Source organism: Camelina sativa, chromosome 15 (genome assembly GCF_030686135.1).
Source record: "Camelina sativa cultivar CO46 ecotype springtype chromosome 15, ASM3068613v1".
Lineage (NCBI taxonomy): Eukaryota > Viridiplantae > Streptophyta > Magnoliopsida > Brassicales > Brassicaceae > Camelina > Camelina sativa.
Genome location: NC_141894.1, coordinates 16,830,885 through 16,842,776, shown reverse-complemented (window position 1 = coordinate 16,842,776; position 11,892 = coordinate 16,830,885). Strand labels below are relative to the sequence as shown.

At 36.1% G+C, this 11,892-nt stretch overlaps 1 protein-coding gene across 1 annotated transcript; it reads right to left on the bottom strand.

Annotated features, from left to right (window-relative positions):
- Positions 1-9,628: 9,628 nt before the first annotated feature.
- Positions 9,629-11,892, bottom strand: LOC104748568 (zinc finger BED domain-containing protein DAYSLEEPER-like). Its single transcript, XM_019236754.2, has 2 exons — positions 10,326-11,892; positions 9,629-9,961 (listed from the first exon to the last, which is right to left on the bottom strand). The coding sequence occupies exons 1-2, from the start codon at positions 10,881-10,883 to the stop codon at positions 9,629-9,631; spliced, it is 891 nt and encodes a 296-aa protein (XP_019092299.1). The 5' UTR covers positions 10,884-11,892.

The window sequence follows — 11,892 nt, the reverse complement described above, 5'->3', positions numbered from 1 at the left end:
CATGAACAGGTAAGTGAAAGCTTTTGTGGAAGGTGGAAGAGATGGTGATCGTTAAGGTATAATGTCGATTTTTCTTAATTTGTTTATCTTCTAAATAATTTAGAATACGCATTCTATAATGTATTAGAACAAATCTAAACAATAATTACGAAATCTTAACCATAAATTAAGAATATTTAAAAAATATTTAAAATTATTCACTTTCCTTATTTAATTTATTTTCTTTCTATTTTAGGGTATTCTAAGGTTTACAGATTACAAATTCTAAAAATTTCTATGATATATCTTCTACTTCTTTTAGTATATAGGGTAAAACGTAGAAAACGAATTCTGAATTGATGTAGAATGAAGAAAAACGTAGAATACATATTCTTAATTTTGTAGAACATACAAAATTCAGGTTCTGAAATTTTTAGAACAAATTTTTCGTCTAAACTTCTTAGAACATGTACAAACTATAGAATGAACAATCTAAATGTTTCAGAAAGAGAAAAATCGTAGAAAGTCTATTCTAAACAATTTAGACCAGAAATCAGCAATTTACAAACTGATTTTTGACACCCAAAACATTTTTTTTTCAAATTTTTTTTTTAGCAGTTGTATACTAACATGGGTTTTCTGTTTGTTTATTGGTTCAAATTTTTCAAAACTTCACTATTTCTATTAGTAGGGGCATTTTCGTCACAATTGACAATATTGAAAAAAAAGTGTAGATGACCAAATTTTTGGAAAAAGCTCCTTTATTTATAATTTTCCCAAAAAAATATCTTAACTTCCTAAACATTCCGATTCCGTAATATCCATTGATATCTATATAAAATATAAACACAGCCTCAAAGATATGACACCAACATCTACTGCCAGAACAAACATAAAAATATTATATTAGGGAGTGTCACTTGCTTTTCAAAGTTTTTTTTTTCCACACGCCTAAATACATATCTTATTCTTCAAAATTACATACATTAACATAACTTGTGTAATTTTTTGCTCTCTTTATTCTCAGGATAACTAAGAGAATGATTTTAAACAGGTTATTTTAAAAAGGTACGTTTGCTTTAGCATTGTCACATGCCTTTCAAAATTATGTGTGTTTTCACAAGTCAAAGTACATATCATATTTAAAACTTATTTCGATTTCTTACTGTAGGGTAATTCATAGCGAAGGCAATATTGAGAAATAAACAAAATCTGAGTTTAGCTCACCTTTCCCAAGTATCATCATTATGTGTATTACTTCCCTAAATATAAATTGTATATTCGATAACATAAGGTTTTTGTAATGCAAATATTCGAAGCCTAATTGCAGCGGATGACACTATGCTGGCAAATTTATATTTGTGAAGGCTATGTATTTTAAGTATGAAGTTAACTATCTTTTAACTTCTATATTATAGATTTCCTTTATATACAAACGGAATAGTAAATTATCGATTTAGTATGAAGTAAATCTTATGTTACCTATTTTAGTCTAAAATTTTAAAGTTATTATCTATATAGCTAATTAATTTTTATAAAAGATTTAAAATATATTATTTAATAAACTTTAACAAAATTAAATGATTATTGGACGGGTTATGATAAATATTCTTATAAATTTAAAATATCAATAATCCATCGCTATGACCATCGGTTTTATATATTAAAAATAATAAATTTCTAAAGATATATTTATATAGAAAATATAGGCCTGCTTTGAACCGTTAAAAAGACGGTCCTCACAATCAAGTCTATCAGGATTACAGATTTTAATAAAGTACGACTGCAGTTGGGGGTTGTCCCGAAAACTACAGATATATGATTTAAATAAGGGCAATTGACAAAAATAGCACCAATTTTAGTTTTTCTTCCAAAACTAGCACACATATTCAATTGTTCCAAATATAGCACAAATTTATATAATATTAAAAATAAAATATTAAAGAAATTAAAATAAAGATAAGAAATCGTGATTAGTGCTATTTTGGAAGACGGTGTTCTCTCTCCGTCCTCTCTCTCCGTCATTCCAAAACCAATCGCAGACGGTGTTCCACCAGTGAACCAAATCGGATCTTAATCGTAGGTGAGTCATCAAATCGAGGTTAGTGAAAGCAGCAGTTGTGTTCGCGACATCGAAGAGAACCCAAAGCATGAATCTAAAGCCTAGAGATATCTCAAAGATCTGGTCTCCAGCCAAACGTATATTGGCCATGACGAAGAAAAGAGACGACGACATTTACATGGACGTTACCCAATCTAAGGTAGTAAAATTTGTAATTTTCTCAAGATTACCTTTTTATTTTATTTTTCTTTGATTTTTTTGGTTAGCCATGGAAACTAGGGAGACAAGAGATTCAAATAGATTCAAATTGGTTTGAAGTTTCTATTGATTTGGGTCTCTCAATCATGAACTCTAGTCCCATCCTTTTTTGTTTATTCGTTATGTATTTTATAAAATTGTGTTGGTGAATTGAACTTTAGATGATGATGACGCTTAAGTCTACGAACAACTTAACCATTTGGTCCTTGGAGATTTCTTATTCTTCAAATTTTGTTAGGGTTATCTCAGATTAGATTTGTCATTTGTTCATTGCTCATGACAATAAATGGTAGATAGAGGAATTTAAGAGATCTAGTTTTAGATGATACATGCTTGTTGTTTGCTTTGAGTTCCATAATTAAACAAATTGTTCTTGAAAGCAAATTGCAGAGCTTGTGATGGAACTTAGCTCTCTTGTGAAGATCTCTGCAGATGTTGATCTAAAACTTGATATATGATGTTTGTATGATTCATTGGAACTGTTTTTTTTTTTTTACAGACATTTTTTTAGAATGCGCAAACATAACTCATGCCAAGACATGAAGTTGTGAAGAAAACAGTCAAGCTCTAACAATCACATTGGGGAACTCATATCATTCAGTCCTCAAATCCAGCTTCTGAATTCGTCATATGCAACTTGTGATGATTTTGCCTTTATGTGAAAATTCATGAAGCATTGTTGAGAATTCGGAAGACCTTCCTGAAACATATTCCCTGATTTCAATTTTTTATTGCAGGTAATAGGGATTAAAGAATTTTCCAATCTACATGATGTATGTGAAACTTTTAGATTGTTTTGGTACTTGTATGATCTGCATCATAACAATGTCACAAGTTTCTGTTAGCATTTTGTTTTAACTGTGATTAAACTTCAGGAACAACATATAAAATTCATGAAGTATTCTATGTAATTCAGGAAGGATTCTTTGAATTTCAGGATAACCTTCATAACAAAGTTTAGAGTTTATAACAAGAGAATATGCATAAAAAATGAAATCAGTACCTCTAGTTAATAGAGTAATCTACTGATATTTGACATATTGAAACAAAACACACAAAATTAGAGATTTAGAAACATATTTATTTAAATTTAGGAAAGATTCAATAATATTCAGGAAAGACTTCTTGAAATTCAGGATGGAGTATATGGCGGCTCAGCCTGCTTACAGGGACGGGTATTATCCAGGTTAGCCTTATGGATACCCGATTCAAGCCCACGCGCCACAGATTTTTAGCGATGAGAATCCAAACACGTGTGAAAATTCAAGAAGCATTGTTGAGAATTCATGAAGCATTGTTGAGAATTCGGAAGACATTCCTGAAACATATTCCCTGATTTCAATTTTTTATTGCAGGTAATAGGGATTAAAGACTTTTCCAATCTACATGATGTATGTGAAACTTTTAGATTGTTTTGGTACTTGTATGATCTGCATCATAACAATGTCACAAGTTTCTGTTAGCATTTTGTTTAACTGTGATTAATCTTCAGGAACGAACATATAAAATTCAAGAAGAATTGTATGAAATTCAGGAAGCGTTCTATAACATTCAAGAAGCATTCTATGTAATTCAGGAAGGATTCTTTGAATTTCAGGATAACCTTTATAACAAAGTTTAGAGTTTATAACAAGATAATATGCATAAAAAATGAAATCTGTACCTCTAGTTAATAGAGTAATCTACTGATATTTGACATATTGAAACAAAACACACAAAATTAGAGATTTAGAAACATATTTATTTAAAATTTAGGAAAGATTCAATAATATTCAGGAAATACTTCTTGAAATTCAGGATGATCTTCATAAACATAATGGTTTAAAAGGTTCTTGCATAAATCCTATAATGGTTGAAAACAATTCAAAGCATAAAATTTATCATATTAGAGTAATTTGTGATACATTAAGGTACCACATAAATAAAATATTAAAAACTCATTTATTTTAATTTAGAAAAAAAAATTATAAAGTTTAGGAAGACATCATTGAAATTTAGGAATGTCTTCCTGAATGTTCAGAAAATCCAAAATTGGTGACGACCAGAATCAAAAAATCATCCACGACTGTACTCTCATCTGTGAGTTAACGAAGAAACCTGTAATAGTTTCTAAAATTCATCTGAATTAACCATAGCTCATATTTTCTACAATAACAAAAACATGAGTTAGACAAAACTCTGAACATAGATATATTATTCAGTGTTTCCCTTCTCAGTTTCTCACGACGAGCTCTACTTCCTGGCTTGTTACATAATCCAGTTCATCTAACGTGCATACAAAATCATATTAAACAAAAGAAGCTGGTGGTAAACTAATCCATGTAAATAACCAAACAATAAGCACACTACTACAAAACTAAAAAAAAGACTGAATTCAAACTCCAAAAATTGGTAGAGACCAAGAGAAATCATTAGCTGCAAACATTTCTACAAATAGCAAACACACCACAAAACTCTCACCATTCTCTGTATAATCCGTCATTGTTGATAATCTTTCTTTCCAAACACAACAACATCATGTTAAATAATACTAAAGAGCTTGGTAACAATAGTAACAATACTTCTCTAAAGAACACATGCCTACTCTTCCCACTGAAACCTTTCTCCACTCTCTCAATCCTAATCCAAATCTCATGCCCTAACCCACTTTCCTCCACACAACTCACGACCCTCCCACAACCATCATCGTCATATATCTTCTTCCTCTCATCACCGCCGTAGTCATAGAGGTTTCTTGGGTTAAAGACGGTGACTTTACAACAAGAGAGAGTTGTCAGCTACTGAGATTGCCAAGGATCAGAATCACAATCATAATGTACTAAATCCATTATGGATTTGGCTTCCATCAACCTACACAAGCCAACCAGTGTTGCTAAAGCATTTGCAGATTCTTTTTACCACACTAACATCATACCATTTTTTATGTTCTTTACGGCGAGATTGTGAATTAAAAATTAGTACCTGAGAGTGTTGATCTTAGAACAAGATCTTGGTAACCAAATGATGACAAGAATCGCCAATTGATCTCGATATCACCGGAGGTGGAAGAAAACTACGAAGCAGATCCAATTTGCTTTTCATCGATGCGACTTTTTCGTCGTCGCGTTCAGCTTCGTTGGAAACAAAGCTGCTTATAACTCACGCGAAGCTTCTGCAATCGGCAACAATCTTGAATTTTACACCATCTTCGATCTACAATGTCTTTAATTTTGCAGATAGACAATGGAGATGAAGATAGACAATAAAAAATGGAGATGGAGATGGATCTACACTATCTTAGAGGAAGATAGAGATGAACGATGTTGTAGATAGAAAATGGAGCACCGGAGATGATGGAGCACCAGAGAGATGGAACACCGGAGACGATGGAGCACTGGGAAACTCTGAGATTAGAAGTGAAGATCTCTGATCGGAAAATTCATCAAGCTTCGCCGGAGAGAAATATAATAGAGATCGGGTTTTGATTTTTTGAGTTTTTTTAAATAATAATATTTCTCTCTATTAATTACTCAATATTAAGAAATGCTAGTTTTGGAACAATTCAGTGTGTGTGCTAGTTTTGGAACAAAAACCCAAATGTGTGCCATTTTAGGGTATTTCTCTTTAAATAAATATATTATATATATTTATATATAATATTTTTACGTAGTTATGTATAGAGCTGCCAAACAGGCATGTCCGCGTCCGCCTGGACAGACCCGCGATGGACCGCATCTTCCTTTAGACTGCAGCGGGTCGCCCGCTATGACCGCAGACAGATAAACCAATGTCCGAACCCGTCCCACAAAGACCATTGAGTATGAGTGTGACAATCCATCCCGTAGACCCCACTAGCCCACCGCTAGCTGCCTCAATGGACCGTCTGTGGACCCTGCTAGCCCACTGCTAGCCGTCCCAACGTACCCCAAGCTGGCCCTGCAGGGCATCGATCCTAACCCATCACTGTGGATAACCCAATCCACCAGTAGGTTATTGGTGTGCCAGACGTTCCTCGAACCCTGGTCCCCACCCTTTAACAACCTTCCCACAGGACAAGTTGTCACCAATTGATCTGCTAAAGAGGGAAGTTTCCTGAAATGAAAGTGTCCAAAAGTGGAAAGTGCTAAACTTGGAAAGTTTTATGTGAGTTAGAATTTGTCCATTTTTAGTGGTTGTGAGCCTTGGAGGGGCTTGTGTGGCCTTAGTGGCGGACTTTTAAGTCATTGTGCCCGTGTGTGGCGGTCTTTTGAGATATTGTGTGGCCTTTGTGGCGGACTGTTTAGCCAGTTGTGTGGCCTTTGTGGCGGACTGTTTAGCCAATTGTGTGGCCTTTGTGGCGAACTGTTTAGCCAGATGTGTAGCCTTTGTGGCGGGCTGTTTAGCCAATTGTGTGGCCTTTGTGGTGGGCTGTTTATCCAGATGTGTGGTCTTTGTGGCGGGCTGTTTAGCCAATTGTGTGGCCTTTGTGGCGGTTTGTTTAGCCAGATGAGTGGCTTTTGTGGCGGGCTGTTTAGCCAGATGTGTGGCCTTTGTGGTGGGCTGTTTAGCCAATGTTGCATGTTTAGACGGTCTTTCGGGACAAGTGGTATTTGTGACGGTCCTTCGGGAACAATGACCTTGGTGGCGGTCCTATTTAGGAAATTTGAGTGGCCTTGGTGGCGGTCCTGTTTAGGATATTTGTTTGGCCTTGGTGGCGGTCCTGTTGAGGACATTTGATTGGCCTTTGTGGCGGTCCTGTTTAGGACAGATTGTTTTGCCTTGGTGGCGGTCCTGTTTAGAACATTTGTTTGGCCCTTGTGGCATGTATATGATCCATGTGCGGTCATGAGGTATTTCAGTGAGGGAATATGTGGTTGGTAGGACATTGTGATGTTTTACGCGAGCCACGAGAAGGAAACCTGGATAGAGGTAGGACTCTGACGTGTTCATAATTGTTTGCTCGCGATTCTTGGGGGACTTTGGTTCTCCTAATACTGCCATATTCTGAGACTTTGTGGCTTGGGTCCTCGGGAGTATGGTTGGTATATCGACTTCGGATGACGATTCAGGGGCGCGCTGTAGGGTGGCAACCTGATAGACAAATATTGGACTTCCTTTTATATATGGCATGTGGGCTTAGGCCCAATGAGGAGCCAACATAGTAGCATGCAGACTTAGGTCTGATGAGGAGCCAATAAAAACTCAAGGTTTTAGACCTATGGGTAAAGGAAAATCCAAAAGTCTAGAGCAAATAATGCCTGGAACGTGAGTCTATCACTTAGAGGTGAGCTTCTGTAGATCAGTCGGAGGAGTGCGGACCATGGAGACGGTTGCACGGGGGTCCTTGACTGATGGTTGTTTGAGATTCGAGGACAAATCTATGTCGGTGGGGGAGAATTGTAACACCCGCAAACCAAAACTGTGCGTTTCGGAAGAGGGTGTCGATCAACACCAAGGGGGTGTCGGTCGACACCATTGATTTCTGGTTCGATCAGATTGATTCAATTATCGATTTTGGCCGGTTTTGTTTAAGGAAACCATTGAACCGAGTTGTAAAAGGGAGAAAACAACCTAGGGTCGTGTTTTTGTGTTTGTCTCGCCGCTTTCAGAGAAAAAGAAAGAGAGAGTTTGTTCTTGAGGTTCTAGAGAGAGTTTGTGAGATTTCAAAGCTTTGTGGGAGAGATCTTGATGTGGGAGTGAGGATTCAAGGCTAGGAACGTGTGAGAAGCTTGCTGGAAGTGTAGATTCGTCCATTGTTGGTCAAAAACTCTCGCAAAGAAGTGAGTGCATGACCATGGCTAATCTAATCCTGTGATTCCTTGCTCTTGCTTGTTTGTTCCTGTGTTTGTGTGTTTTTCTTGCTGAGATTGGTTGCTACAGGTTCCTACGGAGGCATATGGCTTGGGTTTTGAGTATTGGAGCGAGATTCGACTCTCTGCTTTGAGCGGATCGCGGTTGCAGAGGGAGTGTCGATCGACACCAGTGAAGCAGCATCGATCGACACTGTGGAGTAGTGTCGATCGACACCGTTGAGCCAGTGTCGGGCGACAATTGACTGGTGTCGGGCGATACCTCCCTTCCATCGAGTCAATGTTTGTTTTCCTGGTTTGTATGCTTTGTTTGTTGATTGTTTGGAACATTGGAAGTACTGTTGCTTGTGTGTATAGCCTAGTAGATGAGAGGATTGCCTCACTGAGTGTTTATAAAATACTCATGCATCTCAATTTGTGTTTGTGGTGCAGGTAAAGGCAAAGTGTGATCGTGGAATCAAGGCAATGAAGAGGAGGATGTTCTAGGGACTCGATTGGTTGTTGTCTGGCATTGCTAGGTTGCTAGAGTTGGGTCATTAGAAACATTGCTAGGTTGCTGGTTCTATGTTTCTTGTTGTTTGGTATTTGGATATTGTTTATGTTATAATATTGGATTATTATTGGATATTGGTATTGTTATTACACTGTTGATTGTGATTGTTGTTAGGTGGCTAGTGGGTATGGGACCACTAGTTGTAGTTTATTTATTATATTATATTTATATATTTATTATTTTTAAAAAAAGATGGTCGGTCCTTTCAGTTTGGTATCAGATCAATTGGTGGCGACTTGTTATGTGGAAAGGTTGTTAAATGTGGGGACCAGGGTTCGAGGAACGCCTGGCGCACCAATAACCTACTGGTGGATTGGGATATCCACAGTGATGGGTTAGGATCGATGCCCTGCAGGGCCAGCTTAGGATCCGTTGGGGCGACTAGCATTGAGGCTAGTGGGCTAGCAGTGAGGCTAGTGGAGTCCACGGGACGGGTTGTTACAATGAGGACCAGCTCGGGGGCATTATAGTTTCAATGTACTATCATTTTAGATATGTTACTTGCTAACCATGTCCATCATTCATTGAACATGAATCTGAAACATTCAAACTCAAACAAACCTGAAAAACCATTCTCAAACTAAACATGAAAAATATAACCAAAAACCTGCAGTTTTTTAAAAAACAGAACCTGCAGTTTTTAAAAGAACCGAGACTTGCAGAGTGTAGTAGTATAAAACCAAAACCAAAGCTGAACTTAAAATTCAAACACTTAAAATCTGAAACAATGGAACCAAAGCTTAACTTTAAACTCAAAGACTTAAAAGTCTGAAACAAAACTAAAACTCAATGTCACATTTTTAATTCGAACTAAAATCTGAAACTAAAGTACTAAACTGAAACCCAAAAATAATTTCAAACTGGAACTCAAGATGTTTCTTCTTCATCAACAATCGATTGGAAAGAAGGTAGTGCCTCATCTTCACTAATTAATATTTTCTCCTCCTATTCAGATTTCAAAAATAAAAAACAAGTTAATACACTGTTTAAGATTGTAAAATTGAAAACTTATGAAACACATTTGCTTTCAACACCTTTTAACCAATTGCGACTGCATATTAATGCTTGAACATTTTTTGGTAGACGACAACTTCTATACTTGTTCAAAACTCTAGCTCCAATGCTAAAGGAGGATTCAGAGGCTACTGTTGTGATAGGAATACTAAGAAGATCACAAGTCATGGAAGCCAATTCTCCATAGCGCTGAGAGTTATCTTTCAAATACTTTAGAATATCTAAACTCTCAAAATTCTTCATGTCTATTGCCGGTTCATCAAGATACATTTGTAATGACGTCTTTCCACTAGCAAAAACAGTCTCCTTTCGAAAGGCTAAGAAATCCTGCATAAGAAACAGTAGGAATTAAGAAACTGAAACTTTAAAACAAAAACTGCAATTTTTTATAAAACCAGAACTTGAAATACAAAAACCTGCAATTCAAAATACCAAAACCTGCAGTTTTTTTTATAAAACCAGAACTTGAAACTTAAAAACTTAAAAACATGCAGGTTTTAAATACCAGAACCTGCAATTTTTTAAAAACTAGAATTTATAAAAACAGAGACTGAAACTAGAATTGTTCAAAACTTATCAGAACCTGCAGTTTTTTTATAAAACCAGAACCTGAGACAGAGACTGAATACGTACTTGATCAAAACCAAAACCTGCAGTTTTTTATACAAACAGAGAATTTAGGAGTGCTTACATCGTAATTGCTGAAGTTTCCTCTTTGTCCTTCATTGTCATCTCTGTGGTAATCTGTTTCACATGTTTCTGGAGATTGTGATGCAAAAACTGACTTGTTCTCATATGATTCAAACAAAGTAGTTAGTTTATTTTTCAAGTGTTCAATCTTCTGTTGACAAGAACTTTTATCAAGTTTACTAAAACAATAGTTTGCAAGTGTTAGCTTCAACCTTGGATCAAGCACTATAGTCATTGCAAATAGATCACTTACTTCTTCCCAGTACTTATCAAACTTCTCCTTTATGGGTACAATCATGATCCTAATAACTTCATCTTCACTAAACTCATTCACTGTCAACCAGTTATTGATCTTCCAAACTTGCATGAAGTACAAGTTGGAAGTTGGATATGTGGGACCTGAAATAAGAGTAGTAACCTGATCAAACGGCTCCAACAAATCACACAAACTATTGAGTCGTTTCCATTCATCTTCTGTAGGAAAAAACTTATAGTTTTTCCCATCAATAACTTTGAGATTAGCAAATGCAGCTCTATAGTTGAGAGCCCTATCAAGCATCTTGTATGTTGAGTTCCATCTTGTTTGCACATCCAACAACAAACCAGCCTTATGCTTTATACCAACAGATTCCACACATTTTGCAAATAGTACCTCCCGGTGTTATGATCTTTGAACATACTTGATACTCTTTCTGATTTTTTCCAACGAATGACCAATCACTGCCAGACAATCTTAAACAATGAGATTAAGAACATGTGCTGCACATCTCACATGAAAATGCTCTCCTCCACACAACAAATCGTTTCACAACACAAGCTGATTTTTCACCATCTCTTGCATTGTATCATTGTTAGTAGCATTGTCTAAAGTAAGTGAGAACACTTTTTTTTTCAATCCCCCATTCCTTCAGTTTCTCAAGAATCTCCATAGCTAAGTGTGTACCTGTATGTGGAGGCGGTACAACACAAAATGCTAGAATTTTGTTGTTCAACTTTCAATTCTTTTCAATGTAATGTGTTGTTAACCACATGTATCCCTCCTGAGTGATTGGAGACCATAAATCAGAAGTGAGACTGATCCTTCTAGGAATATTAGCTAATTCTCGCTTTAAATTCTTTGCTTCATTTTCATAAAACTTGTAAACATCGGCTGCCGCTGTGTTTCTGCTGATAAATTTCACATCTTCATTCAAGTACTTCCAAATCGATCTTACTCTCTCATACTCAACATAAGCAAATGGGAGATCATGCTGAATGATACATTTTGCTATCATTTCCCGAAAAACCATATGATCTATCTTCCTAGCTTGCAACCTTGCTTCTGAATTAATCATCATTTGACTAATATCTCCATTTCTAGGCTTAAGCTTACACCCTTTCAAATGACGTCTGTATGAATTTGTACCATTTTTGTGTGGATCATAAGCAAGATCTGACTTACAATTCTTGCACAATGCTCTTTCTTCAGTTTTTCCCTTGCGATCCTTCTTAGTAATCACCGTAAAGTCATCCCACACATCTGAACATTGTCTTCTTTTTTTCTTTGGTTGTGAATTTTCTTTGTCACC

Excerpts from the sequence above, each read along its gene's own strand:
- LOC104748568 (XM_019236754.2), bottom strand. The coding sequence starts at position 10,883 with ATGCTTGATAGGGCTCTCAACTATAGAGCTGCATTTGCTAATCTCAAA. Across the intron at positions 9,962-10,325 it reads GAAACTTCAGCAATTACGAT|GATTTCTTAGCCTTTCGAAA; the intron begins GTAAGCACTCCT and ends TTTCTTATGCAG.